General features: G+C 41.3%; 1 protein-coding gene across 2 annotated transcripts; it reads right to left on the bottom strand.

Annotated features, from left to right (window-relative positions):
• Window positions 1-6470: 6470 nt before the first annotated feature.
• LOC136444018 (protein amalgam-like) lies at window positions 6471-21477 on the bottom strand. 2 transcript variants are annotated; one of them, XM_066441426.1, is made up of 8 exons: window positions 20788-21477; window positions 13545-13895; window positions 12413-12706; window positions 11938-12216; window positions 11185-11421; window positions 10457-10525; window positions 8875-9060; window positions 6471-7873 (listed from the first exon to the last, which is right to left on the bottom strand). In XM_066441426.1, the coding sequence occupies exons 1-8, from the start codon at window positions 20837-20839 to the stop codon at window positions 7815-7817; spliced, it is 1527 nt and encodes a 508-aa protein (XP_066297523.1). In that variant the 5' UTR covers window positions 20840-21477; the 3' UTR covers window positions 6471-7814. The 2 variants fall into 2 exon arrangements, with proteins under 2 accessions (XP_066297523.1, XP_066297524.1); XM_066441427.1 differs by lacking the exon at window positions 10457-10525.
• Window positions 21478-21971: the final 494 nt, after the last annotated feature.

The following is a 21971-nucleotide window of genomic DNA, read 5'->3' as shown; positions in this document are numbered from 1 at the left end:
CAAATATACTGCCAATAGATATTCAGAAGGATATCTTTGGTTAGTTTTGTGGCATTTTTAAAGTAGCCTTTGGTTACGACAATCTACACCTTACGGTCCTTTTGTTTTATTTCTAGCTTCATGACAGTCCTCCTGCGAACGTCATAAAATTGGTGTTACATACACACAACGGCAGTACCATCAGATACTGTCAAGATGTCACTAAAAGGATCTTGATAAGATTTTGACTTGTCTATATAGTGACATCTGTTAAGGCGCTACGAATGATTTCACCTTATATATTATGGAATACACAGCTTCTTTGTTTATGCCGCTTATATTACCATGTATTAAACAAAGAACAAGTGGTTTTTATGTGAATGTCGCACTAGATATTTTAGTTTCAAAATTTTAGTTTGTTGGCATCTCTTCAGCAAATCATATCCGTGCTGTTTCGTACATAACGACAAAAATGATCAGATAGTGTCAACTTATCACTTGTGGGATCTTCAGTAGTTGGCTGCCGCTTGTTTTAATAATTCACCTCTTATGTGTCACTGAGTTTGTACAAGGGCACGGAACGCCTTCTACACATTACAACGTGCATTGACTCATTATTTGTGCTTGTTTCTTTATGCCTTTGTTTTACCGTAAAGACTATGTTCTTTGTGTCAGGGGTAGGAGAAGTAAGCAGCAAACGTGATGTGCATTGAGACATTGTAAAAGGTACACCATTTCCTTTCTCTCTTTGTAACAGCCTCTCTGTCTTCATGCCTTGAAAGAGGTTATGTGAGGGCCTTGCCTATGCTTGGGTCCAAATTAAGCCGTTGCCCGTCGGGGGTGTAGTCCAGGCTGGGCCCGAAGCCACAAATTTGTCCCGGTGGACTGCCGGTTACCGATGGAGTACCTCCCGGTGCTCGCACAATTAGCTCACGGCGTCTATTTGTTGCCTGGTCCCGCGTTGAAGTTAAGTCCGAGTTCAAATGATTCGGGGTCACGGCCGGGTTCAAAAATAGCCCGGTAGCCACAAGGTGTCCCACAGGGCCACGTAGGGGTCACGCCCGAAAGTGCAAAAAAAAAACAGCCCGTGAATTACCCGACGGGGTCCCCTTTTTCCATTTGGGACCTAAGCATTAGTTGTTGTTAGCTGTTAGGTCGGTATCCCTAGAGTGTATGAACCATTGCGAGGTCGGCATGTGTGATTCTAACATACCGACAATTGGGAATACAGTAAAGATATTATAAAAGGCCAGACTCGTAAAGACGAAGTAATGGGTAGGAACGTTATTCTAAGAGTAACCACTCAATGACCTCCCGGGTCGAAAGTAAAAGGATGTGTTCTCAGTATACATGTGAATGATATCTTATAAACAAGACAGACTGGTAGTCTCACTGAGCGCAAGGTACAATGATACAATAATACAAATTATTCAGTCAGTCGAATAGGAAGACACCCGTGAACGATCGCTAGCGAATGAGGAAAGGAATGACAAAATGGAGAAACCTGAAGATGGGAACATGGGCCTTTACTAAAAATAATGAAGAAAAAATAAAACGGACTCTATATAAACTACTTATATCAAGCTTTAATGAAAATCCATGAATCCTCATCAAGACAATGGTATACAACGGAACTATTTGTAAGCGAGAGAGGACTGAAATATATGAATAAGTACAAATGGCGTTATAACCATTATTTCTTCTTAAAGTACGAAATGATTTCAGTTCATTTCTGTTGACAGTGAAAGATCATCATCATCATAGCTTATCGCAGTTTCTCTCTGCCCAGTCCAGTGCAGAGATAAACGGGTTGGATGACTTAAGCAGGAATCCAGTATGTCGATATTATTAATTGATGTACACATGGACGCTTTCAGGACATATTCTCTAGAACAAATAAGAATAGCCATTGACCTCTTTGATGTTTCATACTTACCTCAGGTTTGCCCAATTTGGTCCCATCTCTCGGCCCTTAAAAGTTTAAACGCACAAGAACCTTTGATGGTTAATTGTTACTTCACTTCGGCTTAAGTTTCCAATTTCGAGCACTTTTTCCAGCAAAGCTAAGGTAATGATATCGGACAGCCCCGTATCTCCATCCCTCATTGGAATTTTGTAGCGCAAGCGGCGAATTATCCAAACTGCTTCGGGGGATGCTTTTATAAGTTCACCGTTAATTCCCGCTAGCGTCTTGGTAGCAATGAAGCCTTGCGTCTTAAATTGCTTTGTCATATACGTTTTACCTTAACAGCATATGATGGTCCCTTTCTGCAGACGCTGGCGTTATCAATAAGCGTTATCCATCAACTGGTAGTTGGAGATTGATGTTCGCTTTATCTTAAATGACGCCGTTTTTAACGGAAGAAGACCGATGTATCTACGACTTAGGAGACTGAAGCCTCCTGATTACCGTGCATGATTACTGCATTTCAAGTCAAAAACAGTTATTTCACGTTTAAACGTTCGTCGTCGGCATTTACTTTAGTTCTCAACGTGTAGAAACACATTACTTCATACCTTAGTTCCAAAACTGAAACTACTGTCATCAAGCTAGCAATCCCTCATGTTGTTGTTTTTTTTTACTTCGAAGTGATTCTTTCAGGAAACAATTTGGTAGATAACATCCACGATACGCATGTTTATTGGAATAAGTATAAACCACTCTTGGGGAAGACATCACTTACACACTTTAGCGACATAAATTCGCTCCTAACACCCTGTCGACATGCAATGTTCTCAAGTTTCCGCCGTAACTGTATCTATAAATCAACATCTAATCTTTCTGCCAATAACTTTCGGACGCTAATCTTGTACCTAATGCCTCGGAAGAGGTTTGCTGCGATCAATAAAAGACATTATTTGGAGACGCGGAGCTGTCACGACGTAACCTTTAGTGAACTGTGTCGACCGTGGAAGAAATTACAAGGTAAGTTACCGACAGGACCTACTTTTCACGCGGAATAGTAATGAGTTGCGAATTGGATATGTACAGTCGGTGGCGTCAGTAAACTACTTGTGGTAACATGGCTATAGATACAGAAGCTATGGAAGAGATTTAGATGAACCGTCCTTCCAAAAATGCACAGTCTACTCATTATGAAGCATACAATATACTGCAACATGCCTCGAACCGAATACAGAAACCTGCGCATGAATAAGTATTGCTTGCAGTCCTGTCAATCACCATTGAACGGAAGAGACTATCCTGGATATCCATTCTGTGTATTAAGTGCGACGTATCCTGGATAGGGCGTGATCAGGGTAGACCAGATCCAACCACCGGCAATCGAACCGAACCATCGCGATCTCTTCGCCAATTAGGGGAACCTGCTCTGTTTTCCATCGACCCCCCTCAGCTGGCATCTCTCGAGACATCTTTCTCTACCATCGCAATTATCGTCAGTTCTCAACGGAGAGAAGTGTTGACACAAGATCAAACCATTCCAGCTCAATCAAGACAGGTTAAGAAGCGAACTACCGTTACCTCTCTTCTTATCTAAACGATCCACTCTTATCTTGTCAACAGTCGATAAAGTTCTACGTGAAGAAAAACTCGTCGCGTCGACTTTGGCATCTTGTGGGTGCTTTAGTATTCCCCATGTAGCTTGTCTACAGGGCCACACTATTTTGGCATGGTTCACATCAGATAAGTTTTAAACCGCAGACGTGTTACTTCTTTACTTATCAATACAAGTCACCCTCTTCAGATTGATAAGATTTTACCCCCCCCCCCCTCACCCTCCAAAAACATCATCAACAAATGATCTCTCTATCCTAGGGTTATTCGGGCACCCCAAGTGTCAGACAGTTCGACACGTAGGCCTCCTTTCCTGTTGTACATTATCTCATATACTGTCCCTCTTGGGGATGTTTTGGTATTCACTGTGGTACTTCGACATTTAATCCTGTCTCACAAAATCAAGCTATTTTGGTTTAACCGTTAAAACCACACATTTTTTTTGTCCTAGCTATACACTTGACTTACCATTTTTCTAGTCAATAAAATTCTAACTGGAAAACATCACCATCAACCAGTTGTCTTTCTGTCTCACAGCTACTTTGGTATTCCCTAAATAGCTTCGACGTTTAAACCCGAATCACTCTTAGGCCTAAAGTGTCATCACGTATTCTCACGCGCTGTCTGCTCCACAATAGCCCGGAGGTCTGTATTAAGTGGTTCCTGCGTTAAACCTGAGAGGTAATATAAAGATATGTAAACTGCTGAGGGCCTGGTGGGAGATTTCAGAGTACGCTGAACTCAATACTTAACTTGGCCTCGAGCGATCCGTCGCCGCGGCTAAGTTCTGACTAATGGAAAAGAGCAAAGTAGAAAATGTTGTAGTAGGCTTAACCCACCCGTTATTATCGGTATCTACTATGAATTATGCCATGCATAATATACTTTAAGAAGATATTCATATTTACTAAACAGAACGTAAGAGCCGATTCCATATCGAGGCAAAATTAATTCTACCGAGCAACGTCAATCCGGAACTCTGATACTGACACTCACCCCGCCATCACCACTGCCTTATTCAAAAGGAAACTCTGAGAAAGTCTATATGCGACCCTTATACAGAGAACGCACCGACCCTGACCTCTCGCAGTAGCTATAGATACCATCATAGACGCTGTAGAAGCTATTATAGACCATTTATAGGTAATAATCTTTGTGTACTTAGAATATTGTTATTGATTATTATTCTGTTCCTGTCAAATTCTATTTGTATTGTCTTTGTCGGCGAGGCTTGCCCTTTGGAACAGCTAAACGTTAACTAATGAATAAAATGAATTTAAAAACGTCTATGTTTGCAGGTCTGTGCAGTGTGTACTACCAACAGGTACCCTGCACGCAATATTCCTCCAATTTTCTTCGCCAGCGCCTAGTATTTTGAGCCATAATTGGCGTCAAATTAGACCTTGGCAGAGACCGTTTACACTGGCTGCACCCTTTTTCTTTCTCTTCACACACACCGGATCACTTCCTTTCGTGACATCACAATTCTATAGATGAATTAAATCATCTTAGCGAACAGTCACAGAACTTTGCACAGCGATCAAAGGATTTTCTATTCTTGCACGTAATAAAACGAAAGTGCAAAATATTCTCGAAACAAGACTAGTGCTGAAAACTTGAAAATAAATAGAATAGCTTCGAAATATCTCCTTCCGATATGGTAGCAATAACAAAAAACACTTATTACAGAAATCGTTGGTCTTCCTTTACGTAAAAAAAGTCAAACCCAACAAATTTAGATTAGACAATTAGTATTGGAAGTACGTCACACGCCCAACATTTTTATTGTTTTATTCATTATGTTACTCGTAATTAGCCCGCGGGCAAGACTTCGCTTACTAATTATTACTCTTCTAAAACACAATCAAGCGTAAGTCGTTTCCAAAACAGCTGAGCGGCATGTTTTTCGGTGTGCCTAATGTCACTAAAAGCCCCGTGGGGATTACTACTCTAATTCGTCATTATTACCAGAATCCCAAACGTACTCATTGATGTTCCATCTCCGCTAACAGGAAAGCCCTTTAAGTTCCTCCCGGATAATTAATAAGTGCCTGTTCCGCTACGGTGTGCCATCGACCATGACAACTATGCAGGTGGCGGGGACTACTTTGATATACAATTACATGTAAGGATCCGACTCAGTCATCAAGTACTGTAGGAGCATCCTCATTAAATAGTTTTAAAGAACGGTTGCAGTCAGATGTGCAAAGACTAGGTGTTACAGGCCGTTCAGTGTAATTTAACCTGCTACTGTCGCGCCGCGTGCCTGCGAAGCTGGTGTGTTACGCCGAATGGTGGTTATACCGGCTATATAGATACAGATACAGTCTCATTTTTTAATGGTTGTCTGTGTTGGTGTGGGTCCGTAGTTATTTGAATATTGCAGACTGACAATATGTGAGGCGGAATATGGTGCAACCGGAGACTGGCAGGATGGAAACTTTTCCTTGGCCCAGGTCCAAAGTTGGGAGGACAGAAAAACTTCGACAAAATTAGAGAGAAATTTACCGAATCCTTGGATATCCATCACTGCCGTCGCTTGTGTGGTAGTTAAGCTAATGCCTCGATTCACACGTACGTGTATACACGTCTTTGTAAAACCTTTATTTGTAAAGTCCATACAATTTGCATATAGTTGTGACCTGTGCTTCATCCAATGAGGCAAATATGTACAATGCAGGGCTTTGATTTATTTTGCAGGAAACACTAGGTGGACTTACAATCATAAAGAAAACAGTGTTGCACAGTTGACAAGGTACAAGAAACAGTTGCATTAAAGACGATAAATACTGTTGACTTAATTATAATGTAGTTTTTTAATTTTGCTAGGTCCTACAATTTTACATCATTCAGGTGAGGGTTGGTTCCAAGTCTGTATCAAAATGTAATAGCTGTTTCTTCTTTCACCTTAAGTTTATTTGTACAAGATCTGGCATTTGTATGTAATAGCAAATACAAAACCAAATACAGACAGATGGGCACCTTGTCAAGTATCTTGGACACATATCAGGCTCATCTATACCTCGAAAATAAGCTTCTACATTGTTTGCACTGCACATGAGCAGTGTGATGTATTGTGGGTAATATATATGTCAAAGTGAAAGACTGACTAATTAACATATATATGTTATAACATTTGACTAATTTGACATATATACACATGTCATAGTTGACGCCTGCTAAAACACGTCCGAATATGTATTATGTATGGTCCAGATAAGAGCTGTTTACAAATTAGGTACTTCACCTTCGACCTCGCGCAAGTGCATTTGGAACCATGAACAGGCTTATTGTGCATTAATACATTAAACATTAATCATTAATTTCCTTGCATTCGCTTTAGGAATACTAATCAATGTTTAACAACCTGACCTACATGTAGATGTTTAATTGATTTGAAGAATATATGAAAACAAAGATCAACTGTATCAATCTTCGATCCTTTTAAAATAGAAGTCCCACATAAAGTAGTCGAGTTGTGCTTTACCTCCACGATTTAACATGGTGTGTCAAGAATGCTAATGCTACAATACAGATTGTAGTAGAAAATGTCAACGTGCCAACGACGTGCTTGTTGAGATCTTCGTGTGATCCTTCCCTATCCCTACCTAATAGTATATTGTCAAAGGGATAGATCGTTGATTATGTGCTGGCTATGACATCAATCACAGTCCCTATATAGATCTGCAAAATCAAGACTCTACGTCGTGAAAACTGATCTGTCTGACTGCTCATAATCAACACGATTATACCGTCTAACACGTACAGTGTTTATACATGTTCAGTAACAGGCTGAGCTAACGTGGTGCCGGTAGTCTGTTCATCGGTAATAAATGACACTGGTGACTCAAACACAAACTGACAGGTCTACTTACTCATACAGTAAAGGTCTGGATCTGGTAAAGTCTTACCATTGTCGTATAGAGAGGACTAGTTACGGCGCGGCTATATTTGTTGCACGATTTTCATGTAAAATTGTCAAGGCTGTGTAATAGGAACAACAAACCAAAAAGATATAAGATAGCCTTTTTCGTCCCAACTTGTACGACGCTTCCACGACTATTTCACTTTGTAACCGTACGGCGATCGTACGAGAAATGTAACCGCATCATCAGCTATCCAGTGCCTAGCCTGCCTTCTGTACACACACCCATATCAAATGGTGCAATTATGACTTTTGATGAAATGCTTTGATACCGCGAACCCGTCATTTCCAACTGTGAGTGAAGTGTACGGATGAAGTAGCTTGAGTCGAGAGACAACTTTCTGAGTCTCCTACTGCAACTGTGATCAATCACAGACGTCGAATACGTCGCCTTTAAACACTACGCTTCATCTGTATTTCCTCCGCTTCGACAATCTGGCGAGCTGCGGCGACTGGAGAGACAAACAGACGATTGGAATGTGTCAGACACAAATTAAACCCTCGTCGTTTACTAATACATCACTGTCACTTGTCCCCACGTGAGGATTTGGGGTGTTCTTACGGAGGATTTACTGCAGAAGCAACCACAGGGCCCTTCTCATATATTAATCATGAGAATTAAGTTGCCCCCGGGCTTTGAGTGGGACCGTAATGACGATTCTAGAACTGTTTGGACGTTCTATAAAACGTTATGGTGGACCTACGGCAATGAAGTCAAGTATTTTGCCGGTTGCGCTTTGTGTAAGTGATCCAAAAGCTACCAGTTTCAAGTAGCCGAAAAACAAATGCCATTGCCTTTAACGCTTGACCATAGCCGTATCAGATTGATGAATTCACATTTGGGTCTTGGCATTTCTCGATAAAACAGAATCCGTCAGTTTCAAATTCATGCCTTCTGAAAATTAATTTATGACCTTGAAATTTATGCTGCTCAAGATTACAAGGACATATTGATTAAGTGACCTAGAGAAGACATTCAAAGGAGATCCCAATATTCGGTCAGAATGATTGATTCTTCCTTGCCTGTAGATTGAAAATGAATTATGAATTAATTAAGTTTATTCTTATTAGGAAATTGTTGATAGGAACTTAAACGTCTTTGTTATTGAGAAAAATTATACATTATAGAGAGAGCATCATTAATACAACACAAGTCTAGGGAGTTACGGGCAACTCTACAACTATAGATAAAATCGTTTCGAAATAGTAACAAGAAAATCAATACATATGCCATGGGGTTCAATTACCGTAATGTCTACTTGTAAAATATATTTGAGTTCATATATAAAATCAAGTATGTAAAATTCTTTTGAGCAAGTGGAAATAGTGTTAAAAATGGTTTAATAAATTTAAAAAAGACGTTCATTTTCAATCGCATTTAGACAGAATGGATGACAGAACATGGGGGAATTGTGTGATATTGTGCATTTTCTACATTCACTCCTGTACAAACCTCTCCGATCCTGTATGAACTTGACATAGTTGGATGGGAACAGGCCTATCCTGCCCCTCAGGTAACCCAGACACCAGCCGCCATCTTCCCCCTCCAGCACCTCGATGATGTCATCAACCTCCAAACGCAGCTCGTTCTCCTCGTGGGGCACGTACGAATACAGAGCCTTCGCAAACCGCCGCGAGCCTGAAAGAAATTTCAAAATGACGATTTATTGTCTCATATCCAAGTTCTCTTCCTTTACAGTTTAACGAGCTGAAGCCGGCATGCTTTACCGTGAACTAATCCACTGATGTCATAATTCTTAAGGCTTACAGCAATAACAATTCCGTCTGGTCTGCCGTGATAGCAATAGCAGAGATATGCCGCGTATATTCATTCTGCCGTTTCGTACCGAATCGATAGAATAACCCCAAGTGCACTTTTATGGCTGGGTAATAACCGTTAAGAACTGCCACCATGGTGCCGTGAAGTTGTTTTCAATTTTGTTTGATATTCTACCGAAGGGTTCGACCATGTGGGCCCGGCACTAAATGTCAAAATAGGTCGATAGACTGAAAGGGGAGTAGTTGTAAATAACAATATTGCTTGCTACACTACTGGTAGGATGGTAATTGTGGAGGGGCTGACTTGTAAAAGATTGGTTCATTCTGATATAGCGTCTGCTAAAATGATTCCGGTTGGTACTCTATGACCGCCACCCAGAAAACGGTGTTATCGAGGCCTTCTCAGGGATGTCTTGACCATCTGGATATCTGAGGTGTGTATTCCTCGAAAATTCCTTATGATGCATCATGTAATAAGGGTACCCGGCAAAAATGTGAGTTAAGGTAAGGGTTAGACACCGATGCAATGGCCTAGTGTGTAGTGTTCGCCTTGCATACGGTAGGTCGTGAGTTCGAACCTCGGCCAGGTCATACCAAAGACTCTAAAAATGGTGCATACTGCTTTCTCTGCTTATCACTCAGCATTTGGGAAAGAGTATGGCAGTTAAACACACACAACTGCCAGTAGACTAGCCCCCTGCTGTAGTGACTTGCACAAAGGTGTGGCCCAAGGGCTGCCGAAACGGAGATGGCGCCACCTTATGCACCTTCGGTTCGGGGAGGATTAACTTAGATGACGTATTTTGCAATTTAGTACTGTCTTTTAAAATTCTTCAAAACAGTATCACTATGCTTTTGACTGTTTTCCGCGCAAGTAATAGTCATAAGACAGAACGCTACCTTACAATAAAATTCAATGAAAAGTCATCATCCTGTCACATTTAAGAGATAATTAGGTTTGCACATTATGTGATAGCTTTGTGTAGGATAACTTTGACAAATCACAATTCCTCTACCCTTTCCTTCATCACGATAAACCAATGACATTACCAAATCCCAAGCCTCGACAGAATGTCTGTGTCTTCCGTTAAATCATTTAGATCTTCAATTTTTCCTCCTCTTGAAATAACTCGAGCTTGGCGTACCTGGATGAGAAGATATCAAGTAACGGATTTCGCTAATCTTTGCGGCTCCATAGGATTATAGGATTTGCGCGAGGCAGTAATATGTCGAAATGTGATTCTTTGATGGAGTACCTTTGAGAGCTGCTGTCTTCCTCATGGTGTTTATCCCGGCGTAGGTGGATTTGGACCCCACGGGCTTTGCTGTAGTACAAGCAGAGATAGTACCAACTTCAGTTAATGAGTAACACGAACTCTTACTGAAACGCTAGGTCGCTTAAATCTGTTATGTAACCCAATATCCGTTGCTTTGTGAATTGGGATATTGAGGGAAAGTCAGAAATGCCGCTAGAAGTGCAAGCTCGAGAGACTCCAGTGTCTATAACACTATCTAAAAGCTTCCATAATCGTTCATTCGAAGATGACGAAGTCAAAAACTCGCCCCAGAATGGAACAGACATCATGGGAGGATGGGAACTAGGGGGTTGTTCGCTGGAATAATGCGTCGCTTGCTAGCAGTGTGGCTACCACGTTGCAAGTCTTTACAGAGCCCCTCCCCGCAGCGTTTACGGTCGTTTACCTCTAAGGCAGGTGACTGATTTAGAAATAATCACAAGTACCAATAGGATTCTTAAGTACAGATTTAACAGTCATCACCGTCTTCAACATCTTGTTAACAGACATTTTTCAATCTGGCAAAAAAAGGGTGCCTAAATATATAAAGGGTTTTGCACTACGTTTACAGATGAGATGTGGAACAATGAAATAAAACAAACAATCATAACCTAACTTGCTAAACCGAGCAAAACTTTTCTTAGAGTAGGCTATCAATCCTCGATGACAATATTCCAAGGAATACCCACCTGGTAGCACAACATAGGGCGGCGGTTCACTTCCCTTTGTTCGTTTGGGACTCTTTCCTACGGGCGGATCACGGCGACCCATGTTGTAGTAGAACGCGAACTTCTTCTTCTCCTTCGCCTTTTTCCTCCTCCTGACTCCATAGACACAGATGGCTATGCAGATGAGCAGCCAGAGGCCTCCCGCGGTGGATCCAACGATGATTGCAATCGTGGTGGATGACATGCTGACGCCCGGAGCTGTTGGACATCAAATGGTAGAAAAAAAGTCTAATTTTTTTCTGATTTCTGGCAAGCGGTATGATAGACAGATGTGATTCATAAACCTGTTAGACCTCCGGGTCATTTGCAACAAACTGATTGATTAATGACGGAGTTACAGAAACTTCTGATTGCTTCTTATAAAGCTTCTTGGACACCTGACTCATTCCTAGCAATGTGATTGGTTAAACGTTGCATTTGACCTTACTCAGGAAAACTGACCCACAACTTATGAACACGTGTCTTTTACATGTAAGATTAGCCACGCTAGATGGATACAATGCCTATGTAAAATATTGCCACAAAGTGGCATACATAATTGCACAAGATTCTGGAAAACTTGATAAACACCTGTTTAAGTGGGGATCTTTATGCCCTTCTGGTTTTTATCATGTACGCATGTCTACATCGATTTCGTTGTTGGAAAATACTAAAAAAGACTATTTAACACGTGACTCTAGCAACCGGAAAAAAAGTTAACGTGTTTGAGCCCACCTTGTACCTTCAGGTGTAACTTCTTCACATCACTCTCCCCGACGAAGTTGATCGCCGCACACAGGTACGTCCCCGTGTCGTTCACCTGGACGTCGCGCAGAATGACGGAGCTGGCGCGCACGTCACGTGACAGTGTGTGGGACCTAGCAGCCAATGGGATGCCGTCTCTGGTCCACGTGATGTTAGGCGGGGGGTTGCCATCAGCAACGCACTGGAGGGTCACGTGATCGAATACCGTAGCGGCACTGGTGTCTGACATGCTGATTATGGACGCCGGATCTACAAAATAGGATTATCGACGTTATTCTGACATATCCAATTGAAACTGACACTGACATTATTAAAAATTTGAAATTTCATAATTCCTAGAAGTGTGTCTGGTTGGCCGATCATTTACTTTATTCAATTAATGTTAGTGGTTATATAAACGGAAATAATACAAATCAAACGAGACAGATATTTTCCAAATCCTTACATTGGACGTCAACCTGCATCTCATCACTCGCCGACTGAATCACGTGATCCACCACACAGCTGTACCGGCCGGAGTCGGTCCTGGTCACGTGATGAATGTTCAAAGATGGCGTCCGGACGTTTCCGCCGGAGTACTTTGTGTCGAATCCGTAGGTCTCGATTGGGAAGTCATCTTTCTTCCAGTGTAGTGACGTCACGTTCGGCTTGGCGTTTCTCACTGCGCATGTCAGAGTCACGGTTTTACCTGACGTCACGACGAAAGGACTTGTAGGTCCAACTTGCACCACAGGAGGAACTGAAATGAATATGATGCAGAGCAGTTTATGTTATGCATGTAACAAAGACGGTTATAAATCTACAACTAATTGCACTGATTTTATGCCTACTAGCCGGAAGGTGGTTTCACCAATCTGAGGTTTTATATCTGTACAGTTTATTCCGCCTTCTAGATATTGCGTAGCCAAATTCGTGATCATACATGCCCAACACAGGTTTGCCTCGTACTAAACTATGTCGTTTACAACCAGGTCCATTGAACATATATCTCCTTGTTTAGATCACTAAACATTTATAGAACATCGTTCAGTTGTAAAGCCAACATGATCAATCACGGTCCTAAACACGTTGTATCGCGGGGTGAAACGACCCTACCAGGTTTTCAAATTACCTGGCCAGTCCGACATTTAACGCTCGATAAAATGCGTATGTGGACATAAATGAGGTAATATTTCATTTCTGTAACATTGCAACCCTTATATCAAGGGTTTATGCCAAGCGTGGCTTATAGACAAGACCAATCATGTGTTCCACTTTTTGTGTACATGGTTGACAGGTCGTATACTAGAAGTTATTATAAACCGGCAATCACTGTATATCTACATCTTTCGTATGTTTTGTTTTGTTTTGTTTTGTTTTGTTTTGTTTTGCTTTGCTTTGCTTTGCTTTGCTTTGCTTTGTTTTTTGTTTTGTTTTGTCAAAAGAAATACGTATAGTTTGTTATTTTACCTTTTATGTGCACCTCATTCCACTTATTTGTAGCAATAGCAACTGCAAGATAAATATTATAGCTGAAGAAGACAGAAATGCCCTCTTGACTTGAGTGTACTTTCACACTCGTTGGCAAAGATACCTACCCAAAAGAGAAAGTTTCACAAAGCCTTCTTCACTGGGCACCCCTGCCACCATGACTACCAACACATATGTCCCTTCATCGTGTAGCCTCGTGGGGTTGATCCTAAGACCTGCACCATCGACAATTTCTGCCCGATTAATGTAAGCACCATAGGCTTCCCTTACTCCCGCCAATGGGGCATAATTGAAGATCATCGTCCGTTTAGATCTATCATTGCCCTGTACTTTATACCATGTTACTGCAACTACGGTGTAGTCTGATGAATACGTTGCAGGCAACGTTACGGGATCTCCTAAGATGGCCTGGAAGTTCTCTGCCATGTGCAGCCCGATGCTGCCCTGTGCGGTCAACCCTGGAACATAATGGATGACAGTGATTAGTTCAGCTGCAGTTTGCGGCCGGACTGCTGATGGAGGATCCCTGCTACTTCAGGCAGATCTGCAGTAAGCCTGTTATAGGTGGGAAATGGGGGTCATCTACTATTAGCAGCCGACAGGTGGGGATAGATGTCGGGTCAATTTTAAGGGTCAAGTTCTGAAAGAAACGCCGTGAATCGGTTTTATTTCTGCAAGACTATGTAATCTTTTTTTCTGGGAATTAATACCTAGAGCTGGAACCCGAGTGCCCCAAAATATCCCATTTTGTGATGAATGCTTCCATTTTGTGATGAATGCTTTAATCTTTGACAGTGTTACGGCAACTAATCAAAAGTCCTGTGGGACTCCTGGATGCATGGTCACGGCAACTGCGTCATAATCTTTCATTTTGTGGTTTTGCGAACGCGGAATGACGCATGGTTCACAGTAACTTCGTGAATTGCGGAAACCTTTCCTGTTGTGCGACAATTGTCACAAACCATCGCCCACGTCTTGAAGAGAGCATTACACGTTTCTTTCATTACTTCTCCGAGTAACAAATTAGAATCTATTGAAGCCCAGATCCTTCCCTCAAACACTAGTACGTTAAAGATAGGCACCGGTTGCAAATTGATCCTGTAATTGGCGTCTTTCTAAAAGTTACCAAACATTCCTAAGAAGCAAAATACACGCATGATTCCTCGTTCCTGTTCCTTCTAGCTACCAACATCTGACTTCTTGCGATACGTCGCTTCTTGACATGTAATCTTAGACATTCTGCTTGGCTACGTTTCAGGATTCGATATCTCAGAATGCACTTCAGTTACTTCTGGCGGGCGTATGTTTATCAGCTTGCCTTTGGTCACCTTATGTTAAAACGTAGCCTGAGAGGATTGTGAGGATGTGGTGATGACAGAAGTGAAGGTGTGATAGATTGTTGATGGAGCTTTGTTGACGTGTTTTGTGGGTTGTGATTAGGACATGACGTATGGTAGGGTTTGCCGAACTGGGAGCGACAAAGGAGTTGCGATGATGCTTTATACTGTAAAACTGCCCAACTGGAGGAATGACTTTCGGAGTTGTATGTACTTTACTGACTAGGTGCCTATAAATCTAATATAGAAGTTTTCGCTGATTTTATTGACTTCTGCTAAATGAATTACAAATACTGCACGTCAAAAGTAGTGAAAGATGAAAAAACATTTCGCCTCTAACTATTCCTGTATGATAATGATATATAAGTCACTATTCGAAGAACCCACCAAATTGGATCCTAATTTCTCCAAGTCTTCCACGATTTTCAAAAGAAGTCAAAGCTGACAAGTTTTGATTTAGCACATTACCATTTGAAATCAGAGGAGCCACATGTATCATATTTTCATTATTTTTTCATCAATTGTACCTATCTTGTTATTTACAATTAGCCTTAGGACACTAATATACAAAACAAAAACATGTTGTTACTTATTTTCCCTTAGCTCCCGACACATAGGCTCCAGCCTAGAGCAAAGTTTGTTTTCTTGGGCTGTGAATCATTACCTTATGTTTACCTTATTTTTTTACTTGAAAGTTCATCTGTGCTGGTAGAAGTCATTCTGGATCAAAGTTGAACTCCAGTTGCCAACACAAAAAATAGACTAACCCAAATTTTCTACTCAACTACAATCTTTCAGTTAATGTGTTCTATCTGCATAGCATGACGTCACATAAGCAGTGAATTGCTCATTCCTTGACAAAGACTTTAGTTGATCAGTCAAAATTTGTGTAAGTCCAATTTTCTAAGATGGCAATTACAGTTCAACTTTGACCCAGGCTGTTATTTTTCATTGTATCTATTAAATTTAAAATAAAAAAACATTGATTTGTCTTCTACCGATGTCCTACATTGTCTTGAAGCGCTGTATAAGTAAGTTGTAAAACTTGCATGTCGCGTCGTATGATTCAATTCAATTTTAATGTGTATCGCTGTGAGAAGGTAAGAATTGAATGCAAGTTATAAGACAAAGACTTTATTGAATAATCACATTTTTGCTGCTCTACGGCTGATACCAACTTTACAAGAATTACTGAGTGATACTTTCAAAATATCAAAGACAGTCAATCTCATTTCGCAGATGATAAGGAAACACTAATGTCTTTAACGCATTTCGTGTCTGAAAGATATTTAAGCGGTAATGTTAGAGTGGAGACAAAGGCCGCCCACAGATCTTACGTGGGTGTGGACATTAAACCTAACCTTTTAGTTGAGAAAGCTACTTAGATCATATAAAGCTTCACAGCGCCAGCTAAATGTGCTGGAGGCGTGTGATTTACGTCTCAGACTGGGTCGGAGAGACGTGCCGGATGTAGTCAACGGCAGGAAGACATCGTTTCACGCTCATGATGGACACTTGTGACGTGTGCAGTCTTCAATTCAATTTAGGTAAACTCTGTCTGACGTACGAAGCTTGGATAGACTCAGTTTGATATGGTGAGAGAGTGATTGTTATCTTAGATGTTATTAGTAAGAATGCAACTTTTTAAGTTATGTTAATTCTTGATACCCACAATAAACATTTTTACTCTTGGATATACAAACAACCACCTTCACGCTCGTTAGGTGGACTAGTCAAAGTGACTTGGTGAGAAAACGAAAACTTTCTTAGATGTGTAATGTTCATATTAGGTCTAAGTTTTTGATGTACATCCATCTCAGCGATTGATGAGTCTTTCCACCATGAGAAGTAATATCTGCCTGTTACATGTGTAGTCCAAGTAATCAGAGAAATGTAAGAAAGCGAACGTCTTATATACTTAGTTCTGATAGAGAATCTGGCATCTTGAGGTGTATCTATCTCTAGGCATATTGATAGACACATTTTATCTTTATGTAGGCTGAAGTGTACTTAGGCTAATTCCATCGTGCGTGCCATGCGTTAAAATTCGACCTAATGAGATTATGTGGACCACTATATGGTAGGTACTAAGGTGGTAAGTGTAAGCTGTGTATTTCAATGTTCCCTCCCTTTTTTAAATCTATTTGTTGAATTTTTAGACAACAAGATGACTCCTCCAGCCTTGCACACGCTGATTCTCAAAAGAGCACAGTCTACCATAAAGAAACATTTTTTATCAAAACAAATGCAAAAATCACAACAAAATAATAACTTTAAAAATGTGTGATAAAACAACAGGTTACTCTAACGTTAAACGTTAACGCAAAACTATCCCATCGTGAAGTTTCTTGTTTACAATTTTACCCATGAAAACCGCGCAGATTTAAAGTGCCCGCAGGCAAGGAGTACAAGCATGATCCAATAATGACCATGACGGAAAACCCAAAGCTTCCCTTCCCACAGGAACTACGATAAAACCGTTATCAGCACGACAAGGGAGGGTGAGAAGTTAGCCCTCCAACATACCTCGCAGCCTGTGCGTTATCAGCAATAACATTACTAACAATCCGCAAGCTTTCCCCGTAAAGTACTTAAGACACTGACACATATAAGATAGGAAGTGACGAATTCTTTGTCTTTAAGACACGAGAAACCTATCTTTCTGGTGCAGGACTCTGTTGCCTCCTCAGGGTGGTTTCGACATCGTGGGTTTAAGTATTTGTCAGAAGATGCTTTCCTAAAAGCAAAGTGCAGCAAAGTACGCATCAAAAGTTCCTCCGCCTTTATGATATTTAAGTGAAATGTTGCTTTACAGTTGAAAGCTTCATGCTATTATGAAACAACTTCAGATCCATTACTACTACATATCAGCGTCAGGAGTTATGTAAAAAAATTGATAGTAATTGTTTGTAAGGCATGCCATTTGGAACAGTGATTTTCGGCACTATATTTTAAAGTGCTGCTTTTAATGTATTTCTGGCCTGGTGAGAAACACTTTCATGGCAATATACACCCATTTTATCCTGACAATATCCTATTCTCAAGTTGTTTCGGAACGCGTCTCTCCAATATGGTTCCCGCCGGGTGTTAAATTGGCATCTACAACTTTAGCATCTCCTGAGTGAGCACATCTTCTCACATAAATACTGATGGACGCGTCAAAAATAAACCATCGGGGGATTTGGCGTGGCATTCGGACACTTCTGCCAATGACAAGCTTGTCGTTTTTGGCGACAAAGAACGCTGACCTGACTTGAAATAACTAGAGGCAGACAACAAATCGAACAAAGAGTTGGAATCGACCTGTATGATCTACATGATGGGATACCTGTGTATTCTTGTGTTGAATGCCATCTGTATGTATGAAGTATACCTTCTCATTAAGCAAATTGTGACTATTATCAATGATAAAAGTCAATTGAGAAATAAAGGTTTAGGTGGAATAGGTCTATAATATGGCACTAATCGTTTCAGAATTGCTTCTTTAGACGTCTTCGATTCCTGATGATTCTTGCTCAGCTCGCCCTATCTCCTGTAAACAGTTGGCCTCGGCGGCCTAGCACGCATCTCACAGGAGCTTATTACTTGAACTTCGGTGAGAACTCGGAAGACGAATGGGTGTTCCGGGAGCTGACTCAAAGTAATTTCGAGTTATACCCGTATGAAGGCATTTGTCATCATTAACACCGCTGCTGCAGAAGAGGAATCCCTAACGAGGTGTCACAGCAGAGACTATTACGACACATGACCGCGTTTTTATGGGAAATTTGTCTTAGGTCTGCTGTGACAGAGGTACAGGCAATACGAAATCCGTCGTCTCTTGTTTGCATTTTTTAAGGAAATGTAAATCCCGTCACATTGTTAAGGTTAAAGTTGGGAGCCAGAAGGTGTGTCTGCTAGTCAGTCAATGTAACCCAGTCGACCCCTCACGTTTCTTTAAAGAATATACCTGGAGATTTTAATAAAATGTACGCATGGATGTGTACAGAGTTCTCTTCGATATGTTATAGATCAAAATTCCTATCTAGGCCTTTTGCAGGGAGTTTTTCATTTTTTACAAACTTAAGGCACCCCACCCCAGACAAAAATGGGCTGATAATTGACTGATGTAATTTTTTGGTTTATCAGTAGGTAATCATTTACAGCAAATCAACTCCTTAAAATGAACATATTCAGAGCCAGAATTAGAGTGGCTCATCATAATTCCCTTCAAATATTCTCTTTGACTAGGTGATACCCAATCGTGTATGTGTACTAAAGAACGTAATAAAGTGGATGTAAACGAAGAAACAACATTTGAAATAACATGAACAATGACGTGGGGTATAATGGTAAAAAAATGAAAGGAATCGTGTGTGTGTACATATAAAAAAAAGAGGGAAAGAGATATTTTGTGCCTTTCCTCTGTGGTATATTTGAATAGACTAGCCCACACACAACTCAATTCTGTATTCTGGCAGAGAAACCGACGTGCCAGACCGTCAAATTACCGCACTTCGCTGGTGCACTTGCCTTCGTGACGGCCCGCCTCCGCACTTGTCCCAGATACTGGCAGAGGGGGCAAACCATTACACATGCTATTATATGGAAATCCTGTGTCTGGTGCGAGTGTGTGAGTGAGTGAGTGAGTGAGTGAGTGAGTGAGTGAGTGAGTGAGTGAGTGAGTGAGTGAGTGAGTGAGTGAGTGGGTGAGTGAGTTGGTGAGTGAGTGAGTGAGTGAGTGAGTGAGTGACTGACTGACTGACTGACTGACTGACTGACTGACTGACTGACTGACTGACTGACTGAGTGACTGAGTGACTGATTGAATACGCAATGGTATACAGGAAAATCCACACTGGGCTTTTAAAAACTCGTAAGTTCACGTGAACAAAGAAATTAACAAAGGCCATTTACCATGACGAAGATTATAAGTGCGACTAACAACGTCGTGGTTTCTTTTTGTGTCGAATCGAAAGTTAATTAAACTTAGCACATTGAATCCAAGATGATGGATTTCATTTAGAGCTAGGAGTAAGGTTATGAAGTCATGGCAAATAGATAAAATTGGTAACACTAATGATATTCATATATATTTTGCCTTCAAAGTAGCCATAATCTTAGCTAGAGGATTTGAACATATATATTGACATCAACGTGCTTTACTTTACTTCTTCCATGTGCAAACAAGTTTCCGACACAAGACTGCTCATCGATGCCACAACTTTCTTTATTCTAGCTGGCGACTCCCCTTCATAACTTTTGGTCTACCCCCCGTTGCGCTGCAATAATAACGTTAGGCTCAGCGGCAGGAAAGTGGCTGTGATTAATGTATGATAATGATCTGTAATACATACTCATGCACATGAACTAAATCATATACACTTAAGTCCATATGCAATCTATCTCGGAGACACACGTTCTGCTCTGAAGATTTAGATAAGATGTCGGCTACTCTAGGAGGAATAGAAATTGTAATAGTTGGGAGTAAGGATTAAACAGATAAGAAACATTCTCAAGATTAGTCTTTAAAAAGAGCAGTAATAAAGTTTCCTTATCTTTTAATCAGTTAATCATATTTGGCTTGCATTTTTTGTCTAGGGATTAGCATTTAGCGCGCCTGTTTTGCTATGAAATGCAGTTAAATTCTGGTTAAGTTGCCTTCAATATTCGCTACACGCAGGAAGTACATTAAGAATTACTCCCCGACGTTTATAACGTCAGAAGGCGGGTGCATGGAGCGTGAAAATTAAAACCGACGGAGGGTCTAACGGATGTGGTATGAAAACTGCATGAGTCATTCCCCGACCATGCATCGTGGTTATGTCTCTATAACAGAGACGAAAACATGACAAAGTTTGGACGTTCCTATCAACCGGTTGCTAGCACAGTCCATCTATTATCTCTCAGACAGTCGGTTCCATCTCCTCCACACATGCACTGCAAAGACACACTACTGATAAAGAGTGCAAAGATCATGCACATGCATTCTAGGCACGAAAGTATCATCAAAGCAAGTGCGACAGCTACTTACCGTGGTAAAGGGTTGTTGCCAACAGCCCTAGGAAGTAATGACGATAAGTCATTGTTGCAGCACTAGATCGCAAATGCTGCTCGCAAAATTGCCTGGTCCAGTTGCTGCAGGCGGTATTCACGGGCAAATTGTTTTCCCCGAAGAAGCGTCTCCGATAAAATCGGCACCTTTCCCCTCGAGTAGAGCCTCTGGCTTAAGCCAAGTCAAATGGCGATCTACTGACCGTGAATGCAGTCCGTAGATAGATGCTTATGTCATGTCCCACAGCAACTGCGATTTCTGACGAGATACTCAAGGCGAGAGAAGAAGGGCAAGAAATGAAGACATGGCCTCGCCGTCTAGCTGTTATCGAAATCTAAGCGAAATAATACCTCATTCCACGAGTCGGTTTTGACGATGAGCGGCGGTCCCTCGCCGGTAGGATCTTGCTCAGACGCCGCCGGAAAATTAACGAGGCAATTCTTGGCCCCAACAGCATCGTCGGCTATTCCGGTATTGCTTATAACAACAAATGGTTATGCAGTGCGCAGGCTCAGGCTATCTCGAAGACGCAGCGAAGCAGTCAATCAAGGAGAAATGCATTTCGCTCATCCAGCCCCGGGGGCATCGATGTTAACTTTTTCTGAGAAAGGCAATGGCGTTTAAAATGTGCGAGTAGATTCTGACCTAGAAAATGAGGCTCCAAGTGCATTGATACCTACCCTGGTTTCTGGGCCAGACGGCAATCGATAGAAGAAAATGGGGTTTGAATTTATTAGAATAGGCGCCTGGAGAATAACCTTGTTTCTTCCGAGACAGATGAAGAGAAAGCTGGTCAAGTGCGTCAGTTCTGCACTTTGGGCGCTTTCCATTCTGTGTATCGGCGTTTTCCGGTTTGACTGTTTCCAGACGCAGTTGATGATTTGCAGGTGGGGCACGTCTTGGCCGCGCCGGTTGCCTCCCCACACGGCCCCGTGTACTTTCGCTACATTACATCCCAGCAGCAGCTATTGACACCCAACTTTATCATCAAGAGTGATCTACCATAAAACCGGCTCCTTCGTCTGTATCAAGACATTACTCTTAAAACAGCAACGCAGCGAAGATAACATGATTCTAATAAGCCAGAGAATTTATTTTATAGAATATGTAAAAGTTATGATATGATATTTTCTCTAATCTCCCAGATCTCTCGTCAAGGTAGA

Source organism: Branchiostoma lanceolatum, chromosome 10 (assembly GCF_035083965.1).
Source record: "Branchiostoma lanceolatum isolate klBraLanc5 chromosome 10, klBraLanc5.hap2, whole genome shotgun sequence".
NCBI classification, from domain to species: domain Eukaryota; kingdom Metazoa; phylum Chordata; class Leptocardii; order Amphioxiformes; family Branchiostomatidae; genus Branchiostoma; species Branchiostoma lanceolatum.
Note: the sequence above shows the minus strand (reverse complement) of the source record. Positions and strands in the feature narration are given on the sequence as shown.

Coding starts and splice junctions, on each gene's coding strand:
- LOC136444018 (XM_066441426.1), bottom strand. CDS start 20,839: ATGACTTATCGTCATTACTTCCTAGGGCTGTTGGCAACAACCCTTTAC. Junction 13,896..20,787: donor GGCAACAACCCTTTACCACG/GTAAGTAGCTGT, acceptor ATTATGTTCCAG/GGTTGACCGCACAGGGCAGC. Junction 9,061..10,456: donor GAAGACAGCAGCTCTCAAAG/GTACTCCATCAA, acceptor AATTTCTTTCAG/GCTCGCGGCGGTTTGCGAAG.